Here is a 21,551-nt window from a genome sequence, read left to right as displayed (position 1 = left end):
ACAGCCTTTCTTGCAAAAATGAAAAAGCTGGTCCCAAATTCATATGGAATTGCAGTGGACTCTGAATAGCAAAAAAAAACAAAAAACAAAAAACTTGAAAAAGAAGAACAAACTTAGAGGACTCACATTTCCCAGTTTCAAAACTTAGCTCAAAGATACAGTCAAAAAAAAATAATATGGCACTGGTATAAGGATAAACATACAGAATGACAGAATATTGAGAGTCCAGAAATAAACCCATACGTTCAATAGTCAATTGATTTTCAACAATAATCCCAAGATTATTCAACAAGGACAGAACAGTCACTTCAACTACCCATGCGGGGGATTATCTATATGTAAAAGAATGAAGGCTGGACCCTTATCTCACAGTATGTAAAAAAGTTAACTCAAAACACATCCAAAGACTGCTTAGCTCTAAATGTAAGAGCTTAAACTACAAACCTCTTAGAAGAAAGCATAGGGATCATGACTTTGGGTTAGGCGATGATTTCTTAGATACGACACCAAAAGTCTAAGCAATAAAAGAAAAAGTAGATATATTAAACATCATCAAAATGAAAAACTTCTGCCACGAAAGAAAACTATCAAGAGCATGAAAAGACAAACTACAGAACAGGAAAAAATATTTGGAAATCATTTTTCTGATAAGGTTCTAGTATCCAGAATGTGTAAAGAACTCTTACAACTAAACAACAAAAAGACAAGCAAGCCAATTAAAAAACAGGCAAAAACCTTGATAGACAATTCTCCAAAGAACATATGTAAATGGCCACAGGGGATGAAAAGATGCTCAATGACAGTAATAGGGAAACGTAAATCATAACCGCAATAAGATACCACTTCACACCAATTAGTATAGCTATATTCTAAAAAAACAAAATGAATGTTAGTAAGGATATGGAGAAACTGCAACTCTCATATGTTGCTGGTGGGAATGTAGAATTGTACAGTCACTCTGAAAAATCCTTTGGCAGTTCCTTAATAAGTTAATCACAGAATTACCATACAATGTAGCAATTCCATTCCTAGGTATATACCCAAGAGAACTGAAAGCAAACAAAAGATTGTACATGAATGTTCACAGTAGCACTATTTACAAGAGTTAAAAGAGGGAAACATTTATCTGTCAACTGATGAACAGATAAAAAAAATGTGGTATATCTGTACAATGGACTATTATTTGGGCTTCCCTTGTGGCTCAGCTGGTAAAGAATCCACTTGCAATGCAGGAGACCTGGGTTTGATCCCTGGGTTGGGAAGATCCCCTGGAGAAGGGAAAGGTTACCCACGCTAGTATTCTGGTCTGGAGAATTCCATGGACCATACAGTCCACAGGGTCGCAAAGAGTTGGACACAACTGGGCGACTTTTACTTTCATATTTATCCATCAACTGATGAATGGATAAACAAAATGTGGCATGTCTGTACATGCCACGGAATATTATTCAGCCACAAAAAGAATGAAGTACTGATATATACTACAACATGGATGAACCCTGAAAATATGCTAAGTGTAAGACGCCATACACAAGAGGCTACATGTTGTATGAGACCATTTATAAGAAATATCCAGAGTAGGTAACGGCATGGAGGCAGAAAAACCAGTGCTTTCTAGGAGCTGGCATGAGGGGGTTGTAGAATGACTGATCAGTGGATACTGGGTTTACTTTTAGATGAAAATGTTCTCGAACTAGAAAACGATGATGGCGGCACAATACTATCAATGTACCAAATGCCGCTGAGTTGTCCATTGAAATGATGAAAATAATAATTTTGTTATGTGTATTTTAACCATAATTAAAGAAAACAATTATCACTAAACTTTTTGTGATAATCATTTCACGATACATGTAAGTTAAATCACCATGCCATACACCTTAAACTTTCTACAGTGCTGTACGTCAATGATCTCTAAAAACAAAAAAAAAAACATAAACAAACACTTGTACACATAACTCTTAAAACAAAAAAACAAGGAAAACATTTAATATGCAGAAAACAGTTTAAGGAATCATAAATAATCCTTTCAAGTATAAAACATCATGAGAATCTTCTCCTGACCAAGGCCCTTTCCCTGTCTAAATGTGGTTATCACTTTCTCCAGGTGAGGTTATCAGGGCCACGACCAGCCCTGCCCTCTCTGGGGAAAATCATACCTACCTCCAATTACTCGAATATTGTTGTCCTTTGTCAGAATAGCCTCAGCATGGAATACCAAAACCGGAATTCTCCTGCAGCCTCCAGTCCACATGATGCACGGATGATCTCTACAACCGGAAGAGAAGGCTTATTAATTCACAGCTCAAAATCTGAATTAACAATTGAAGCAGACCACCGGGGTCAGCTGCTTAGCACCTTTCCCCTTCTTCTGGAACAAGCACTCCAAAAGTCTTACAGGAAACCATTTCTCTCCCATTCTCAATCACGTGGTCTGTTCCAGATGAACTCCATCCCTGGGGCAGGGACAGGCCTTGGTTGACTTCAGCCAATCAGGGTTTTCCACACCCTGGTTATAGTTACTGGCTCAGGGATGAGGGCATGGAGCAGCTGGAGACAGTGTGCTGGGAGACATGTATGACCCTCCAGGAGAGTGACACTTTCTTTCTCTTCTGAAGCAGCTGCAGAGAGATGGCCTCCTCCCCTGATGGTGTAAGAGAATGAGGTCTGAAGTGCCATCGTCACTGTTCGACCTTGGAAGGAGAGCCTGGAGCTGTGAGCAGAGGAGAAAGTCAGGGGGAGCCTGACTGAGAGAATGAGAGAAATGAGACCCTGAGTGGCAAACGTGCAGGTACAGAATCAGGTCTTTCCTAAATATGAGCTAACACACTCCCTTTATTATTTAGGGCAATTTATGTCTTAGTCCCTGGCACAGATAAGAATCTTAACTAAAAACCAAAATAATCACAATAACTGACATACCCCCTTTACACCCTATAGTCCCTTTTTAAGCCAATTTGAGCACCCATACTAACAGTCTGAGCTAGGAAACCTAAAGTAATACAAGTATTCCAATTAAGACTATATGTTTGAAAGCAAGCCTATACTAAATGGAACAGTATTTTCTTCCAGAAGAGGACCTCTAACTTTCTCTTATCTTCCAGAAATCTCTGTTAAATCAATCTCAAATGTACAGATTAGAAAAATCTTCAACTGCCTTAGTGCAGGGAGGTAGGAAAGGAAAGAAATGACCTGGATCCCGCTTATGTGTCAAGAATTACACTAAGAGCTATCAAACTATCTCATTTAATCCTCTTGCCAGTACTTTGAATCGAAGAAAAGGTATCTCCAAGAGGTTATGTAATTTCCTCAGAGTCATACAGCTGGTTATGCAAGGGAACAGGCATCTGACCCAAGGGTCTGCATTCTTTCCACTCCTCCATCTCCATAATCCCATTTCAGTGATATTTTGCATAAACATCTTCAACTGAACCCCTGAGGAATTAAAATTAATCAATATCTTATATGGAATAAGATCCATTTATTTATTATCATTAATCCAAAGATTCAGGCTGCTCTCAAAAACTCACATGACCACACCCCTTAAAAAAGCCATACCACAAACCTCAGGGCCAAGCTAGACTCTCCCAACACAGGTTTAAACAGATCTATGCTTTGAACGTACAGGCTGCCAGGCTACCATTCTCAGAAGTGAGGCAGCTTTACACTTAGGATGAGTTGCCAAGAGATTTAGTGAAGAAAGCAGAGACCACTATCCTAGTTCATTCCCTGTTGCCTAGAAATGGAAAGTGGATGTTTAATGTTCCTACAATTTGACTTGGGTGACAGTGCCCATTTGAGAGAAATGGTGTTTACAGGGTACAAGAAGGGTTTGTGTGTGTGTCTGTGTGTGCGATTTGCTTTCTTTTCCATCTTAATCGACATCCCTGGTGGCTCAGATGGTAAAGAGTCCACCTGCAATGTGGGAGACCTGAGTTTGATCCCTGGGTTGCGAAGATCCCCTGGAGGAGGAAATGGCAACCCACTCCAGTATTGTTGTCTGAAGAATCCCATGAACGGAGAAATCTGGTGGACTACAGTCCATGGGGTCATGAAGAGCAAGACACAACTGAGCGACTAAGCACAGTACCATCTTAAACACCTGTAAAAGGGACCAGATAATTCCTATGATCCCTTTCAACGTTTTTTTTTTCCCCCACTACACATCTAAGTCAGAGGATAGAGGGAAAAATAAGCAGGTTAAGCTATCAAGCTTTAGATAGAAACTTTGGAAACTGACTAAAGTTCCTTGGCAATCCACCTCTAGCTGCAAACTGGCACCGGTGTGCCTTAGCACCTACAAATGATGCATTACTGATAAAAGGTAAAAATGTCTGAAACGAGTCAGGAACACAATAAGCACACACAGCTGACAAGAGCCAAGGCCTGAATCATACTATCTGTAGAAAGCCACATCCCTGACAGAGAATCTTTTCATTTACAACCTCTGAAAAGAGAAAACAGGTAGCAGATGAACTGCTAATTCAGTAAGGTCGACCTAAAAATACTTAAGGCAGGCGCTGCTTTGTCACTAAAAGCATGTTCCCACCAGTTGGCAACAAAGGGAAAAGATTCAAAATGATTAGGAAACTGAAAACTGGGACGTTAAATATTCATTTACACCAGAAACCAGGACATATTAAGAAATTAGGCTTTTACAGATATGAAAGAACAAAAAACTTGGATTAGTAACCAAAGTAGACTAGTTTTATGACTTACTTTATTGAAAGCCTAAGAACATTTTGGTTTTTAAACAGTTATTTCATGAGGAATAGATATTATTCACTCTTGGGACCCAGCCTACATAACTCAAAGCCTCTAAGCCTCATTCATCCCAATGTCTATGCTGGAAATGCTTTCCCCGCTTTCTCTGGTCACCTAATCTCACTCTCTATAGCCCAGCTCATCTCACCACCTCCCTGGGGCCTTCCCCAGCTCCTGCAGCCCACAGAGATGTATTTCTCCGAACTGTAGCGCTCGCTGTATAATCATTTGTTGAAAATGAAAGTTGCTCAGTCAAGTCCGAGTCTTTGTGACCTCAAGGACTATACAGTCCATGGAATTCTCCAGGCCAGAATATTGGAGTGTGTAGCCTTTCCATTCTCCAGGGGATCTTCCCAACCCAGGGATCAAATATAGGTCTCCCGCATTGCAGGCAGATTCTTTACCAGCTGAGCTATGAGGGAAGCCCATCATTTGTTGAAGATCTTTTTAACTGATGTAAAGCCAGCTTTTACAATCAGAATTAGATATTTTTTACGGACTAAAGAACCTATATATCAAATGAACATTTCCACATTTATATGTATAAATTTCTAATTTGGGATCCCCAAGGAAAATATAGAAAAAGAGCCCCTTTACATTTACTATTGCAAACAATGTCATGCAAAACAAGGATGCCTGGACAGTTTCTAGCTCTAATGTCCAGGATTGCAAAGCATGAATACTTTAATACAGCCCGGGGATCTGAGCAGATCTAGCAGACGTCCATGGAGAGACATCTTGGGAGCAAGTCAACATCCTAGATGATTTAAGACCTTCGAACTTCCAAACCTTTAGAAATGTTAAGCCTGTTCCTCCAAGTGTGAACAAGATTGACTTTAAGATTCCTAAAGTATAAAACAAGTGTTTCACAGACATGAGCTGATGGAACATTAACAATCAAAACTCAACAGTAGGAGTTTAAAAGTAAGAGGAGCAAACGTCCATCAATATGAACTGGGGTGAGGTCGGGTGGGATTACACCTGTATTTTCACTAACTTCTACTAGAAATTTAGCACTTCTCAATTGCAAATATAAGCAACAAACCACAGTACTACTAGCATTACCTGCCCCTTCGACTCCATCTGAAATGACAGATTTTTTGTACCATATGACAGTTGTTGCAGACATCTGGAAATAACATTGTTATTTATCACTACTTCCACGTTATGGCAGTTCCTAAAATTGCCACTAGATCCCCTATGATTACAGTCTTCTCATCTGGTATAATGAGGATGGACCACAATCTGGCAAGCTTCTCCCCTCAAGCAATCATTCAGTTACCAAACGGTGAAGGCTCACAGTGGTGGTCTAGGTATCTATGATGTGCCTTTGTATCCTCCACTAACAAGTGTTAATCAGACACAACCCAAGGACAGGGAGCTTATGCAAACTAAAAACAGTCCTCATGTCGCTGTCTTTAGAAAATAAAATTTAGGTTTTACCTTGTAAATGAATGATCTTGCTAAATACAATAACAAATATGCCATATATTCATTCATTAAGTTAGTCATTCAGGCAGCAAGTATTTATTGAGTACCTACTAAAATAAAATTAGTTTGAGTCATCTAAAATAAAATTATGTTGAGTCATCTAAAGCTCTCAATATTTTGACTGTGTTTGACTTACCTAAATAGCAATTTCATACAATTCAATCTAATACTTGTTGGTTTCAACCTATAAGCCCACTAATAAAAAGGACAGTCATGAAGTAAAAGAAGATCTTGAATCAGAAAGACGGATGCCTGCAGAAGTTAAAAATGTGGAGAAATGGCTAAGAGGAAGCACACAGAAAGAGTCACAAAAAGGCAAAGTGCCCAGAGGAAATTATCCATTTAATTATCCTGAATGAGAATGACCCAAATACATTAATAATTACAAATCTCTTATTTTCTATGACCTAACAGTGATGAAAAGCCTTTCCCCAAAGCTTTACTAATGCTTCAATAATTTTTTCTAATTAAATAATATAACCTTCTGCAGTAGTATAAGAAATATACTTTAAAATCAATATTAAATCCTACAGGAATAATGCCTTAACACTTGTATGGCACTTTACAACAAAGGTCCGTCTAGTCAAGACTATGGTTTTTCCAGTGGTCATGTATGGATGTGAGAGTTGGACTGTGAAGAAAGCTGAGCGCCGAAGAATTGATGCTTTTGAACTGTGGTGTTGGAGAAGACTCTTGAGAGTCCCTTGGACTGCAAGGAGATCCAACCAGTCTATTCTGAAGGCGATCAGCCCTGGATATTCTTTGGAAGGAATGATGCTGAAGCTGAAACTCCAATACTCTGGCCACCTCATGCGAAGAGTTGACTCATTGGAAAAGACTCTGATGCTGGGAAGGATTGGGGGCAGGAGGAGAAGGGGATGACAGAGGATGAGATGGCTGGATGGCATCACTGACTCGACGGACTTGAGTTTGGGTGACCTCTGGGAGTTGGTGATGGACAGGGAGGCCTGGCGTGCTGCGATTCATGGGGTTGCAAAGAGTCGGACACAACTGAGCGACTGAACTAACTATTCTACTTGATTCAGCCTGGCAGATACTATCCCCACTTTTCAGATGACATAGCACATGAATCCTAGTGCTTACACAGAACCTTAAAAACTAATCATATCTTTAAGCCAGATTCTCTCTTTGTTGTCTGTGTCATGTAATAATATTAAAGGAGACAAAATATCTAAGAGTTGCAAAATCATGGAAATCTAGGTCTAAATCTCAACCTATCATTTAATCTCTATGCATCCCAAGGAAGTTCTTTGATATGTGTGGGGCTGAGCTTAATTAAGTGGGAATAATAATGTCTTCAGATGTTATTGTTAAATGGGATACAGCAGTTAAAGCCCTTACCATCACCTATAGCAGCTACACTTAGCACTATCTTCATTTATATTCTTGTGAGAATCCAGCAATGAAGAAACTTGACTCTTATCTAAAAGAACTTGAGAAAGCCATGTGTCTCAATAGACAGCACAGGCCTCAGAATTCTAAAGGCCTGTCCCACACTTCCTCAAATAACTTATGATTATCATTACTCTATCATCCTAAAGGCTTTGGAGAAAATAACCAATGTCACAGTGTTGGGAGACCTACTTTTCTTCTAAAAATTTCAAAATCTCCTATGTTAGGAGCTCTGATCAAGAGTCGACTAAGAGCTACTACCTGTACCATCTAGGGGCGATGTTCACTCACGAGGCTGGAAACAGAGCCTTATCTCATTTCAGACAGCTAATGGTCATCCCAAAAAGATCCCAAATTAGACCATGTATGGAGACTAAAACCAGAGTCAGATAACACCAAAGGAAGGATATGGGTAAAAGAGGCTAGGAGTAAAATAAAAGAGAACTATCTTCCAACCTGAAGGCAAAGGGTCAAAAGCAGGCTTGCTATTACTTACTCCTGGCTTACCACCTCCTCATCCTCTGAGGATGATGCTGTTTCCTCCAGGTCCCGGGCCATCACGACTGGCATTTCCTTTAGAGTTTGTCATGCAGTCAGCAGACGGGGGCCTCAGAGACCTTTCCTTGCACATTCACTGGATCAAACAATTTGGGTGGCACAGATTCCTGCAAGAGGGACAAAGGATCTGAAACATAACCCAGCTGTCTTTTTGTTCATCACTGATGGTGATCTTTTATGTAACTAAAACTGATATTTATGTAAACAGGGCCCAGCCTCTAGAAACTTACCTTTTTTCACAGTGCCTCACATATGGCACAATGATCAAGATTTTTTTTTTCAAACATATTGTCTGTCCTCTGTGTATTTGAAGAGAAGCTATTAAGTTTCCTGTGTTTCTTTTACATACTAAATCTAATGTGCACCAAAATGATAGGGTTACTTAACTTTTAGGAAAATCTGAGATGTGCGGCTGATTGCCTAAAACATAGGTTCCTTGATAGCAAAACCTGACATGAGCCAAAATGAAAAACACAACTTTTAAGATCCTTCCAAATGTTTCTTTAGAGTATAGGTAAAACACGATCATGATTCCACTAAAATAAATACAAGCAAAAAATGAATATATTCTGCTGAATCAAGATTGTAAATGGGGGGGGGGTGCAGAGGAAGGGGGGGTGGAGAGGGGTCTGTCCTTCCAAACGCTCTCAAAAACTATTCTCCCTTACTGAAAATCACAAACTATTATCCGAATATCGAATAGACACTAAAATTAGCCTATTTCTAATTATAGTACTTTAACAGAGAAAAGGTACATTTTATTGTGTGTTTGAGGACGGACTAGAAATAATAGATAAGAAAATGTTTGAATGACCATAATCCTATTACTCAAAGATTACCATTCAATCTTTCCAAACCTTATTTTTCTATGCATTAATATATGGGATAATCTAAATAGGGGGCGAGGAAAGCCAGTTCCGACAAGGATTCCCTACACATGTTCAGCGAAATGGGCAGTATGGAACAATCTCAAGGTTTTCTTCTGAGTATCCCCAACAAGATTTCTCAGTATTTCCCAAAATGTTGGGAAGTCCCTTAAATTCATACAAAAGAAACTAAACCTCCAAGCGACGAAGGGATGCCAACCTGTCCTAGGCTGCGAGCTGGGCAGGAACAGACAGGGCGATCGGAAGATTGAGGGCACTTTCCCGAGGAGTGTCCTCTCCCTAAAGGGATCAGGCTCTCAGATCCACCCATGGCTCAGCCCATCCCAGGGAGGTCCTCAGATACTCCCCACGTAAAGGACGCGCGCGGGGAGCCGCAGCCGCTACGATTCAGCCCAGGGCGCCCGGAAGCCAACAGCTGTTCCCGGACAAGGAGAGGGAAGTGCAGCGGCCGGCGCCCGCCCGGACTCGGGACGCCCTTCTCTTCGAGGAGGAGAGTGCGGGCGCAGGCGTTTACCTGTTTCATCTTCCCATCGCTCGGGGCGGGCAGGCGGGGACAGCGCTCTGCGCCTACCTCCCTCCTCCTTCCCCAGCCGGGCTCAAGGCCGCAGCCGAAGCCGGCTTCCCCGGTTACTACAACAACCAACCAGCAACCGCCCGCTCGGACCCACTGCGCAGGCGCCCGCGCCCTGGCGCGGAGGACGCTTAGCTTCAGGCGCGTACAATTGTCGTCACCGCCGCGCCAAGCGGGCACAGGGCTCTGGTCCCCGCAGAAGTCTTGACTTACTTTTCCTGCTCTTTCCCTCTCCGCCCCAAAAAGATTGACTCCGAACCTGGAGTGTTTCGCTGCGCTCAACAGGAGGGTTCACTGCAAGGGCAGCGTGTTGGGGGTGAGGTTTGCGGAGCGGCAACCCCTGATTGGCAGTAAAGCGGTTCACGCCCCATCGCCTGCTCGAGCATAACCTAAACAGCCAATCAGAAAGAGGACTGATGGCAACAAACCAATGCCGGAGCCGGGTTGAGAGTGGGGGCGGAGACAAGTGGCTCAGGTAGACTCAGGTCTGGAGCTGGGCTGGGGCAGTACCTTTGCTGCTGCTACTGCTGCTGCTGCTGCTGTGCTGAGAGTACTGTCGCCAGGTAGGATGAGTGTCAGGGGTGGGGGGTGGAGAGGTGGGTGCCTGTGTGGCTTCTAATGGAGAGGATCTGCACAGCCTGAAGCAATGGAGATGGGACAGAAGGAAGACACCCGGGAGGCAACGCTGTAGGGGGTAAAGAGATTTCAGAGACCAAGAGAAGAGGGAGGTGGGAAAATGAAAACTTGGTAGATACAGAACGAGTGAATCGATGAATAAATGAGTGCCCACTCTGAGCCTGGCACAATACGAGGAACCTTTGCTTTCTAAAGTAATTCTTATAATAACTCTTGGAATCGGTAATTTTAATCTCCATTTTGCAGGTAAGGAAATCTAAGCTGTAAAGTGTAAATTACTTCCCCACAGTCACACAGCTACTGAAAAATGAGATCAGGAAAGGAAACTCTCTCTCCCGACTCTAGTAAAGCACTATACCTTTGCTGGTCTGTGCCTGGGTAAATTTTGAGAGTAGATGTTGGATACTCTCACAGGCCTTCAGTTTGGAAGAGTGCTCAGGCTCTGCCTTCATCATCTATCTTCTGGAGTTTCTGAGAATTTCTGTAAAATGGGCATAAGTTCTGTCAAAGAGGGAGGTCATCCATGCAGCTTTTCTGACGCTGAGAGCTTAAGCCTCCTAGTGAGGCATGGTGAGAAAACAGTAAGGTCAGGGGGAGGGGAGTGTGTGTGTATTGGCCCATGCTGGAACTGCCTGTGATTCCATTAGAGCTTCATTCTCTCTGGACTTTGACAGAGTCCAGTTTTGTGATCCATTTGCACTGAGGGGTTCATCCACTGACCCTTCTGTCTCTGGAACTTGCTGTGTATTTTGGTGCATCACACGTCTGCCTTTACTGACTTTCATATTTGTTTCAGCTGAGTAATGTAGGACCATGCCAAAAGGCCTACTGTCAAAGTGACAAAGGAAGCCTGATAATGTTGCCACTTAAGGCTCAAGAAATTAACCAGACAATAGATAAACCATGGGTCACATACCAAAGATGAGAAGAAGCACTTCCATGATTAGATTTTTATCTACATGGCTTTTATTTAAATCAAGATGATTGAAATCTTTGCTCAGCAATGGTTGAGCTAACATTTTGTTCTCTTTTTTAAATAAAAAGTACATAGCCTGATCTTATTTTCTATACCACTTGAAGACAGGTGGCTATGGCTCGCTTGTCTCTCACAGAAATGGAAACTTCATCAAAATATGCTCAGTGAGACATCTTAGAGACCAATAGAACATGGTTTTTATCTGAGCTCTTTCATCTATAGACTGTGTAACCTTAAGCAAGTCACTTAACATCTCTATGCCATCCTTCATCTATAAAGTGGAAATATTAATAGTGTCTACCAACCTTGTTTAAGGATTAAATGAGATAATATATGATAGGTGCTTGGCATAGTGCATGACATATACAAATCCTCAATAACTGTAGATTCTTCTACAACCCAACACCAACATTGCTGTTTCCTTCTCCATCTAATTTTCTTACTATTTGTCAACTCACAACAATTTATTATTTTGTAACTTTTATATTGTTCTCCTAATTTATGAAGCATGATGTCCCTGAAAACCAAAGTATAAAAAAGTTAAAGCATGTTAATAATGCCCTCAAATCATATATGCCACTCAGACATAGAAGGCTTGTCTGTCCCTGGAAGGATCGGTCACCAGTAGCCAGGCAGGTATCTATCAGTAGATTTATAATCACCTTTGAGCTACTTGCAGTACAAAAGGTTGACGTGAAACACCAGGTTACAAGTAAAGATCCCAGGGGACTAATTCTAGCCAAGAGAAGAGAATACTGATTTAGGCTAATTTTGGAGAAATTCCTTAGACAAACATAAGCGTGGTGCTACTTATTTCAGAGTATGCTATTGACTCACCACTATTAGTATGATGAAATATTGAGACCAATTTCTGTAAGTCTTACACCAAAGTCCTTTTATTTCTTTATACTGATGTTTGGGCACCTCCCTCTCTTCTGTTTCTTTCTTTCCATTTTTCCCACAGGGTTTGTCATTTCCACCCACTGCATCATTTAGCCTTTTTACTCTGGGCAGCACACTTTGATTTAAGGTAGGTATTCAAAGGCACTGTGCCAACCCTATGAGGAGTGCATGGGGATAGACGAGCCTCTGGCACTTGGGAGAGGAGTTTATGAAATGACTGACAAAGTAAGATTAGTACCGCCCTCATGAATGGGACACAGGTTAACTACAGAGCTTATGATTGAAGCACGTTAACCATCTGTTGTCTCTTGCCCTTTGCTTTTGTTTCCAAGGCAAAAAGCCCTCTCAGATTGGAGGGGAGCCATGAGCCGATTTCTGAATGTGTTACGAAGCTGGCTGGTGATGGTATCCATCGTAGCCGCGGGGAACTCACTACAGAGCTTCCGAGACCACACCTTTCTCTATGAAAAGCTCTATACCGGCAAGCCAGACCTGGGTAAGGAAGCAAACATCTCCATCCTTTGTGGCAGTGGCCTAAATGGTGGTCCCCAGACCTGGCTGTACATCACAATAACTGCAAAAAACTAAAACCAAACAAAGCACAGGGGGCCAATTCCCTGTCCAGACCTAATTACTGAATCTCTCACCCCCTGGATGTGTCACAGGAAGTTCTTTTTAGAAACTTCCCAGGTGATTCTGATGCTGCATAGGCTAGCAAGCCTAAGTCACTAAAATAACAGACGTGTCTCCCCCCAGGCTTCTCTGAATATCTTTCCCTTCATTTTACACTGCCCTCAGCAGCAGGGCTGTACAAATACCATTATAAGGACGAGTGAGGAAATGAGTTCCTTGGTGACTCTGATGCCTGATGAGGAAACCATGAAGAAGGTTTTCCTATTAGCTTCTTTCAGAAATCAGGTCATGGCGCATATCATGTATACCCTACATTGCATATGGAGAATTACTAATCCAAGGTCTGACACAGACCCTGAAAAGATATCCCAAATCCCTCCAGGTTGGTTTCCCACATGAACTTCCACAGGCCCACGATGGCTTTCCCCAGCGTCCTGAGCCTCTCTGCTGGAGAGTGGTTGCGCATTTCAGCTTGCGCTTCCTTCCTTTGATACGTGGGGTGGCTTGAGCTGCAGCACCATTTCATAGTAGCGACAATTCTGTCACATTTATAGGTAACCCAGATTCAGGCTCTGACCTAGCTCCTTTTTCTGCAACATCTGGGTATAAAATGAAAGTAAATAGGCTAAGGCTCACTTTGAACAAAGCTCACGTTCAATAGGCTTAGAAAACCTGGGAAAGTGGGTGAAACAATTCCACTTTTCACCCTCCAGTGCTGTCCTCTGGTGGTCCAGGAACTCTGTATAGATTCACAGGTTTTTAGAGGTCTTCTCACCTAGCCCTTTGAATTTAAAGTTGAGACAGAAAAGTCCAGGGGTTATGTGATTTGCCGAAGGGCATATAGCTGAGCAGAAGTGTGTTAACTTGTACATGCATACGTGCACACACAGCCCGGAAATAGGTCCCTCGAGACTTCCTGGTACTTTGCTGGTGATACCAGGACCCTGGAGCATCCAGTAGAAGAATTTTACTTGATGCCTACTCTGGTTAGGATTACTGAGATTCTCCATTTGTGTATCTCACCCTTAGTGAGATTATATAGAAGTAGAAAAAAGAAATTTCCTGTCTTTCCATCAGAATAACTATCAAAATGCTTTATAAAGAGTATAAAAAGAAAAAATATATATAGCCCTCCAGGACTGACTTCCCTGGTGGTTCAGGTGGTAAAGCGTCTGCCTACCATGCAGGAGACCTGGGTTCCATCCCTGGGTCGGGAAGATCCCCTGGAGAAGGAAATGGCAACCCACTCCAGCATTCTTGCTTCGAAAATCCTGCGGACTGAGGAGCCTAGTAGGCTACAGTCCATGGGGTCACAAAGTGTCGGACACAACATAGCGACTTCACTCCAAGACTAACCATTAAATATTAATTTGGGGTATGGGATTTTTTTTCTCAAAATGACAACCATCTAAAGATCTTTGGGGTTGTGAATTTAGTGTTGCTGTCTGGTTTGCCAAAGGCTGGAAAATCCTTAAAGGAAAATCCTGAAAGACATTTTGGTTGTGAGTCTTGTCCCTTAAAATTTCTCTTGCTCAGGAGACCAGCAAAGGAAGTATCTTTGCTTTTCACCATGGATCAATGCTGGTACATTAAAATCAACAAGACAAGGCTTTAGAAAATACCAGGAGGGTTTCAGCCTACCTCCAGAGTATACGATTTCACTGATCTGGTATCCAGGTCTTGGTAATTTGATAAAATTTCTTCAGTTGATTCTAATATATGCCCAGGTTCAAGAAGCACTGTTATGATGGACTATGATTCATACTCTCTGGAGAAGATATTAGCACAGCAGTGCCAGAATGAAGCTAGCAAGAGCAGAGTGGCCCCGGCTAACACGGAGCTTTGCTCCCTTCCAGCACGTACAGGAAACCAGCCTCGGTAGGGCTTCATTCACATGACATCGATCTGAATTCAGGAGATCCAGGGACTTGGGTCTCTTGAAGACCAGGTGTGGGTGTCTAGACAGGGCTCAGTATTTCTGCGTTCTGTCCTGCATCAGCCTCACTGAAAATCTGCTGACCTCCTAGGCATCTTGCATTGACAGACCGCTCTCCACCATGTTCCCCCACAGTTATCCTGATTCAGACTCACTTGCTTCACTAACACTAGAGCAGCTTCCAGGCAGAGCCATAAACTGCTAACCCAGGAGCTACTGCCGAAGTGGGCTGTTTGTTGGGTTTCTACTCTTGGAACTCACCCGCCCAACTGTAGGCATTGGAAGAGGAGCTGAACCAGTTCTTCTGGAATTCTTTCCATTCCTTCTAGTTCCCACGTGCAGCATCAGAGCCTGTACTTTGCCCAGCCAAGGGGATCGCAGGCTCAGCTCTCTGACTCCTCCAGTGAAGCTGGAGGAGTTTGGAGGGAACCCTGACACACCCTTCTCAACACTCCTGCTTGTTTCTGCTGCACAGTGAATGGCCTCCAAGCTCGGACCTATGGAATCTGGACACTGCTCTCATCAGTGGTTCGCTGCCTCTGCGCCATCGACATTCACAACAAAACGTATGTAAAGGAGGGAAGAGCATTTCCCTGTGTTTGAAATGGGTGCTGAGTAGAGCCATTGTGTTCCTCCCTCAGAGACTTATTTATCAATGCCAGTACATGAAAATCAACAAGGCAAGGCTTTAGAAGATACCAGGGGTTCCTGGACCCATCTCCAGTGTGTATGATTTAACTGATCTGGTATCCAGGTCTGGGTAATTTGATAAGATTTCTTCAGTTGATTCTAATAAATGCCCAGGGCCAAGAGGCAGTTATGATGGACTATGATTCCATCATATGGCCTATGATTTGATACAGTAACCTAGGACGTGAAGATAAAAGATTACTAGGTACCATTCCTTCCAGGGCTAGAAAACATCACTGGCCTGAATGTCTATAAAGCTTAACAATTCTTTGAAATGGACACAGCACACTGGTTATGTTGTGATCCAGTGGCCTGCATCATATCCCTCTACTTCTTTACTAACGTGTCAGCCTTTCTTCTACTGAAGAGGTAGTGTGCTTGCTCTTTTTAGAGAGGCCATGGCATGCCTATGCTCACATTCCTCCTTGAGAGGCAAGGATGAACAGATATCACGATCCATGATGTCATGAGCTCATCAGTAAGTCGTTGTGTGTTTACACAGAGTCATGAAGGGAGGGTCACAGAGAACGAGGACTCCTCTGTATTCTGCGTCTTCAGAGCACAGACTGCGTGCATGTGTGCGTGCACACTCGTGTCCAACTCTTCGACCCCATGGACTGTAGCCCACCAGGCTCCTCTGTCCATGGTATTTTCCAGGCAAGAATACTGGAGCGGGTTGCCATTTCCTACTCCAGGGGATCTTCTTGACCTAGGGTAGGATCAAACCTGCATCTCTTGAGCTCCTACATTGGCAGGCAGGTTCTTTATCTCTTTGCCACCTGGAAAGACCTAATACAGACTGATGCTGCTGCTGCCGCCACGTCGCTTCAGTCGTTTCCAACTCTGTGGGACCCCATAGACGGCAGCCCGCCAGGCTCCCCCATCCCTGGGATTCTCAGGCAAGAACACTGGAGTGGGTTGCCATTTCCTTATCCAATGCATGCATGCTAAGTCGCTTCAGTCGTGTCCGACTCTGTGGGACCCTATGGACAGCAGCCCACCAGGCTCCTCTGTCCATGGGATTCTCTATGCAAGAATGCTGGAGTGGCCTGCCATTTCATTCTCCATCATACAACTAGTGTGGAAAAAGTGCAGGCAGTCGCAGCCCCTGGGCTAGATAGTGTTGCAATCTGAGCTGGCCACTGGAGGGGGCTCAAGCTTTCTTCCCAACACCAATCCTCACCGCAATCAAGGTGGAAAGTTTGCTCAGGTCCCCAGGTAAGGCCACCAAAAGAACTTCATACCAAAATACTTTTGTGTTAGCCAGACTCTCAGCATCTGGGCAAGAGAGGAGATGATGATATTTATTGAGCCCCTCTTATTATACCAGATGCTGCCACATGACTTTGATTAAGACTCCTCCTAGTAGCCCTGGGAATCAGTGATTTTTGTTGCTGATTCTGTAGATTTGCATATTAGAGACTCAATTCATTTAAGCTGAGAAGACTAGGACAAGTGGGATTTGAGGGCTATTAACACTGTGATCTCTCCAGCTTTATTTTTTCGTATTTTTGAACCTGAAACTATGGACTACTTGTTCTAGATTGATATGTATTTTTGGAAGCAGCGAGGTTTAGTGGAAACACTCAGAGGCCCAAGAATGAAAACTGGAAAATAGGCTCTGGTCTCATTTCTACTGGTAATAGCTTTGAAGCAGCAAGTTTATTATAGACCTCTGCATCTCAGTCCCTTCATGTATAAAATGAGACTTGTGTGTCTGTTTTTCCTCTCAGGGTGACTGGGAAGGAGTAAGGACTGCATAATCATTTTAATGACCTTTACCATGATGAAGAATTACTGAGAAGTAGAAGGGGGTGTATCTTTTCTTTGTTGTGCTTTGGGGATGAACAGGGACAGCTAAGACTTATCTTTACATCTCTTACCCATTCATTTCCCCTTCACCCAACACAGGACAGCCGGAAATGCTGACTTCTATTTCCAACTTTTTTGTAAAGCCTGGATTTTTTGTCCCTGTGCTTCTGATATGCTCTCTGATTATATTCCCTCCCTAACCAGAAACCTGAAATCAATTCCCAGCTGTTCTCACTTTCTGAAACTGTCTGCATTCTTCCTATTTAATCGGTATTTCTCTAAATAAGCCAACTTTCACTTGAAAGCAAAAGACATCCAGGAAGATTTAACTGAAATCTGTAATATTTTATTTCTTAGGAAAATGGTATCTGAAGCAAAAATGTCAAGATAGATTTGATGGAGTAGGGTATTGGTTGTATAGGGGTAAATTCTATTATGAATGATTTTTTGTATGTTTGAAGTACTTCATAATTTTTAAATTTCATAGTTGAAGAAAGATACCAGCTCTCAAAGTGGTCCATCTTCCTATAACTTCTGTCTTCTCCACCTCCTTGTCAAAACTGAGGAACAAGTTATCTTCCTATGAGATTGTCATTGTGTCCTCCATGTGATCATTTTACTAGGTTAAGATGCAAAGTATCTTAGATGCAGCCAATGTTGTAAAATCATGTAAAAGTCCCAGAAAGGCCCTTGGTACCCATTCCGCATTCATGCCCTTCATTCGGTGGCATCCATCAGATGAGCACTGACCAGCCCCTGGCCAGAAACTTGCAAAGCAGGCTTGGACTAGTGTCAAGCCAGTTTGAGTAAGTAGAATACATAAGTGTGATTGATCCAAAATTGTCTACACTACCTAGGATTGCCATACTCCAGACTCTGCTATCACTGGCTTCACTACCTTGCTAAGACTTGCAAAGCCACTCTGGATGGCTGGGTATTCTCCTCTCGATTTAGCAGTTGAAGGCTTCGGTTTTGCCCTAGAGGTGAATAAAACTGATGTGATCTAGTAGCTGCCATCTGTGGGGTCGCACAGAGTTGGACATGACTGATGTGACTTAGCAGCAACAGCAGCAGCAGCATCCAGGTCTTTTGCGGGACCAAGTCTCCTTTTTCTTTAGCCATAGTCATTTCCTGGGTTTTGATTTGTGTGTTTCAAGTCTGACCACTTCCTCCACACTGAACAAGCTGAACCTTCCGTCCCTTTTCTGTCTGCTCCCCTGTAGGCTCTACTACATCACGCTGTGGACCTTCTTCCTCGCATTGGGACACTTCCTCTCTGAGTTGTTTGTATTTGGGACCGCGGCTCCCACGATTGGCATCATGGCACCCCTCACAGTGGCAAGTAAGCATCCAGTGACTCTGGAACTCCCACAGGAGCCGTCCCAACCCTAAAGACAGGCCTTATACAAGCATTATAAGAAAGCACGGTGCTTATGTCAGCCACTAATCTTGTCTGTCTGTATTTAAGGTATCTCAATCCTGGGCATGCTAGTGGGGCTCCAGCACCTAGAAGCAGAACCAGGATCCAGACAGAAGAAGAGAAACTGAGGCCAACATCCCCACATCCAAGACGTCATCTCCCGCCTTTGCTCGCCTCTTCCTTCTCTGTGCTCTTCAGTTTCATTTCTGCTCCATCATCCACTTATAGCCTTTCACATTTGGGGTTTTTTTTTTCTTTAATTAAAAAACTTTTAAGATATTACGTGCATACAGAAGGTCAATGCCATTTAAATGTATGTAAAGAATAAAATTCTCCAAGCCAGGCTTCAGCAATACGTGAACCGTGAACTTCCAGATGTTCAAGCCGGTTTTAGAAAAGGCAGGGGAACCAGAGATCAAATTGACAACATACACGGGATCATGGAAAAAGCAAGAGAGTTCCAGAAAAACATCTATTTCTGCTTTATTGACTATGTCAAAGCCTTTGACTGTGTGGATCACAGTAAACTGTGGAAAATTCTGAAAGAGATGGGAATACCAGACCACATGACCTGCCTCTTAAGAAACCTATATGCAGGTCAGGAAGCAACAGTTAGAACTGGACATGGAACAACAGACTGGTTCCAGATAGGAAAAGGAGTACGTCAAGGCTGTATATTGTCACCCTGCTTATTTAACTTATATGCAGAGTACATCATGAGAAACGCTGGGCTGGAGGAAGCACAAGCTGAGATTGCCGGGAGAAACACCAATAACCGCAGATATGCAGATGACACCACCCTTATGGCAGAAAGTGATGAGGAACTAAAAAGCCTCTTGATGAAAGTGAAAGAGGAGAGTGAAAGTGTTGGCTTAAAGCTCAACATTCAGAAAACAAAGATCATGGCATCTGGTCCCATCGCATTATGGCAAATAGATGGGGGAACAGTGTCAGACTTTATTTTTGGGGGCTCCAAAATCACTGCGGATGGTGACTACAGCCATGAAATTAAAAGATGCTTACTCTTTGGAAGGAAAGTTATGACCAACCTAGACAGCATATTCAAAAGCAGAGAAATCTGTCTAGTCAAGGCTATGGTTTTTCCAGTGGTCATGTGTGGATGTGAGAGTTGGACTATGAAGAAAGCTGAGTGCCGAAGAATTGATGCTTTTGAACTGTGGTGTTGGAGAAGACTCTTGAGAGTCCCTTGGACTGCAAGGAGATCCAACCAGTCCATCCTAAAGGAGATCATTCCTGGGTGTTCATTGGAAGGACGGATGCTAAAGCTAAAACTCCAATACTTCAGCCACCTGATGAGAAGAGCAGACTCATTTGAAAAGACCCTGATGCTGGGAAAGACTGAAGGCAGGAGGAGAAGGGGATGACAGAGGATGAGATGGTTGGATGGCATCACAGACACAATGGACATGGGTTTGGGTGGACTCTGGGAGTTGATGATGGACAGGGAGGCCTGGTGTGCTGCGGTTCATGGGGTCACAAAAAGTCAGACACGAATGAGTGACTGAACTGAACTAAACTGAAAGGATCATTTTAGAATGATGTACGTCCATCCAAATCAAGGAACTGCCAATATATCTGAAGCCCACTGTGTGCCCTTCCCACACCCATAGCCTCTTCCAGCACTACTTTTCCAGCCTTCTCCTTTTTTCATTTTATTTTTAACTGTTGACTTGACTTGTATGATTGGAAGATGCAAACTGTGAAACTTCAAGCTGCTAATTTGCCCAGAGCATTGCCACCAAGGATTGCTTTGAGAGGTTGTCCATCCAGGTTGGGTTTCTCTCTGCTGCTGGACCCCAAGACTCTGAACCATCTGAGAGACAAGCAGTTCTTCCAAGAAGGGCTCGGCCAGTGAGTGTGGCCCCTGTCCTTGCTCCTACAGGTGGATCAGGGCTGGAAGGGTCTTTTAGACCTTCCAGTCAGCTGTATTTGTGTAATGAGACTTGTAATAAATAGAAAAACCTTCTGCTCTGATCTGTCCTGGGACTTTGGCTGCCTCTAAGCCCAGAGTGCTCCTGCCTTCCTCTGAAGCCTAGCAGAGGAAGATCCCAGCTTTCTGCAGATCAAATACACCATAATGAGTAGAACAGTGCAAGACCCAGGTAAACCTGGCTGCCTTTCGTCTCTTGTTCATTTCTCATGAAGTCAAATCTTCCTCCTCTCTGTCCCCACCTTCCAAATTCTGAGCACACAACTGAACATCCAGAACCCTCTCTTGTTTTCTTCACAAAGAAGAAACAGGTTCTTGAGAAAGCAGAACTGGACAACATGGAAGAAACAGCTGTATGAGCATGGAAAGAACACTGGAGCCCAAGGACAAGGCACTGGAGCAGACGGCTGCCATCCAGACACAGCCCTGAGCCCCTCCACACTGGCAGAACCCTCACGCACAGAGTATAGATGCGAGAACCCATTCGCTACTTCAGCGAGTGTTTACTGAACACTTACTCCATGCCAGACACTTGGGAAGGAAACATGAACGACCCAGGCAATGTCCCTGTAGTCAAGAATCAGACTGTCAACAAGCCCACACCTGAAAGAACGACCCCAGGCAGTGCTAAGACTCTAGAAAACCAGGTACCGTGATTTGGGAGAGGAGGGAGGTGCAGAACGTAGAGGGGTGGGATGGAGCGGGAATTGGGGGGGAGTTTCAAAAGGGATGTGATGTATGTATACCTATGGCTGATTCATGTTGCAGCTTAACAGAAGAAAACAAAATTCTGTAAAGCAATTATCCTTCAATAAAAAAAAAAAATTAAAAAATAATAACCCACTAGATGGCAACGTCTATGCAGCAGAGGACCACCTCTCATGGAATGGAGCCCCCACCCCTCCCCTTC

At 43.2% G+C, this 21,551-nt stretch overlaps 2 protein-coding genes across 38 annotated transcripts in view; one reads left to right on the top strand and one right to left on the bottom strand.

Annotated features, from left to right (window-relative positions):
• Nucleotides 1-9,988, bottom strand: part of TTLL5 (tubulin tyrosine ligase like 5) — a 313,391-nt gene extending 303,403 nt beyond the window's left edge. For 19 of the 36 annotated variants that reach the window (XM_069597103.1, XM_069597104.1, XM_069597089.1 and 16 more), the window contains exons 1-3: nucleotides 9,628-9,784; nucleotides 8,165-8,333; nucleotides 2,164-2,270 (exon numbers count right to left, since the gene is read on the bottom strand). In XM_069597103.1, the coding sequence (XP_069453204.1) occupies nucleotides 2,164-2,270; nucleotides 8,165-8,238 (181 nt within the window). In that variant the 5' untranslated portion in view covers nucleotides 8,239-8,333; nucleotides 9,628-9,784. Of the gene's footprint in view, nucleotides 1-2,163; nucleotides 2,271-8,164; nucleotides 8,334-9,627; nucleotides 9,795-9,897 lie in introns of those variants that run through there. The other 17 variants (XM_069597093.1, XM_069597110.1, XM_069597095.1 and 14 more) reach the window with 9 other exon arrangements.
• On the top strand, nucleotides 9,785-21,480 carry ERG28 (ergosterol biosynthesis 28 homolog). Of its 2 annotated transcripts, XM_069597165.1 has the most exons (6): nucleotides 9,785-10,247; nucleotides 12,261-12,326; nucleotides 12,532-12,695; nucleotides 15,244-15,334; nucleotides 18,494-18,612; nucleotides 18,739-21,480. In XM_069597165.1, the coding sequence occupies exons 3-6, from the start codon at nucleotides 12,563-12,565 to the stop codon at nucleotides 18,816-18,818; spliced, it is 423 nt and encodes a 140-aa protein (XP_069453266.1). In that variant the 5' UTR covers nucleotides 9,785-10,247; nucleotides 12,261-12,326; nucleotides 12,532-12,562; the 3' UTR covers nucleotides 18,819-21,480. The 2 variants fall into 2 exon arrangements, with proteins under 2 accessions (XP_069453266.1, XP_069453265.1); XM_069597164.1 differs by lacking the exon at nucleotides 12,261-12,326 and having other exon boundaries at nucleotides 9,797-10,247.
• The last annotated feature ends 71 nt before the right edge of the window (nucleotides 21,481-21,551 follow it).

This window comes from Ovis canadensis, chromosome 7 (genome assembly GCF_042477335.2).
Source record: "Ovis canadensis isolate MfBH-ARS-UI-01 breed Bighorn chromosome 7, ARS-UI_OviCan_v2, whole genome shotgun sequence".
In the NCBI taxonomy this organism is placed as follows: Eukaryota; Metazoa; Chordata; class Mammalia; order Artiodactyla; family Bovidae; genus Ovis; species Ovis canadensis.
This window is presented reverse-complemented; position numbering and strand designations above follow the sequence as displayed.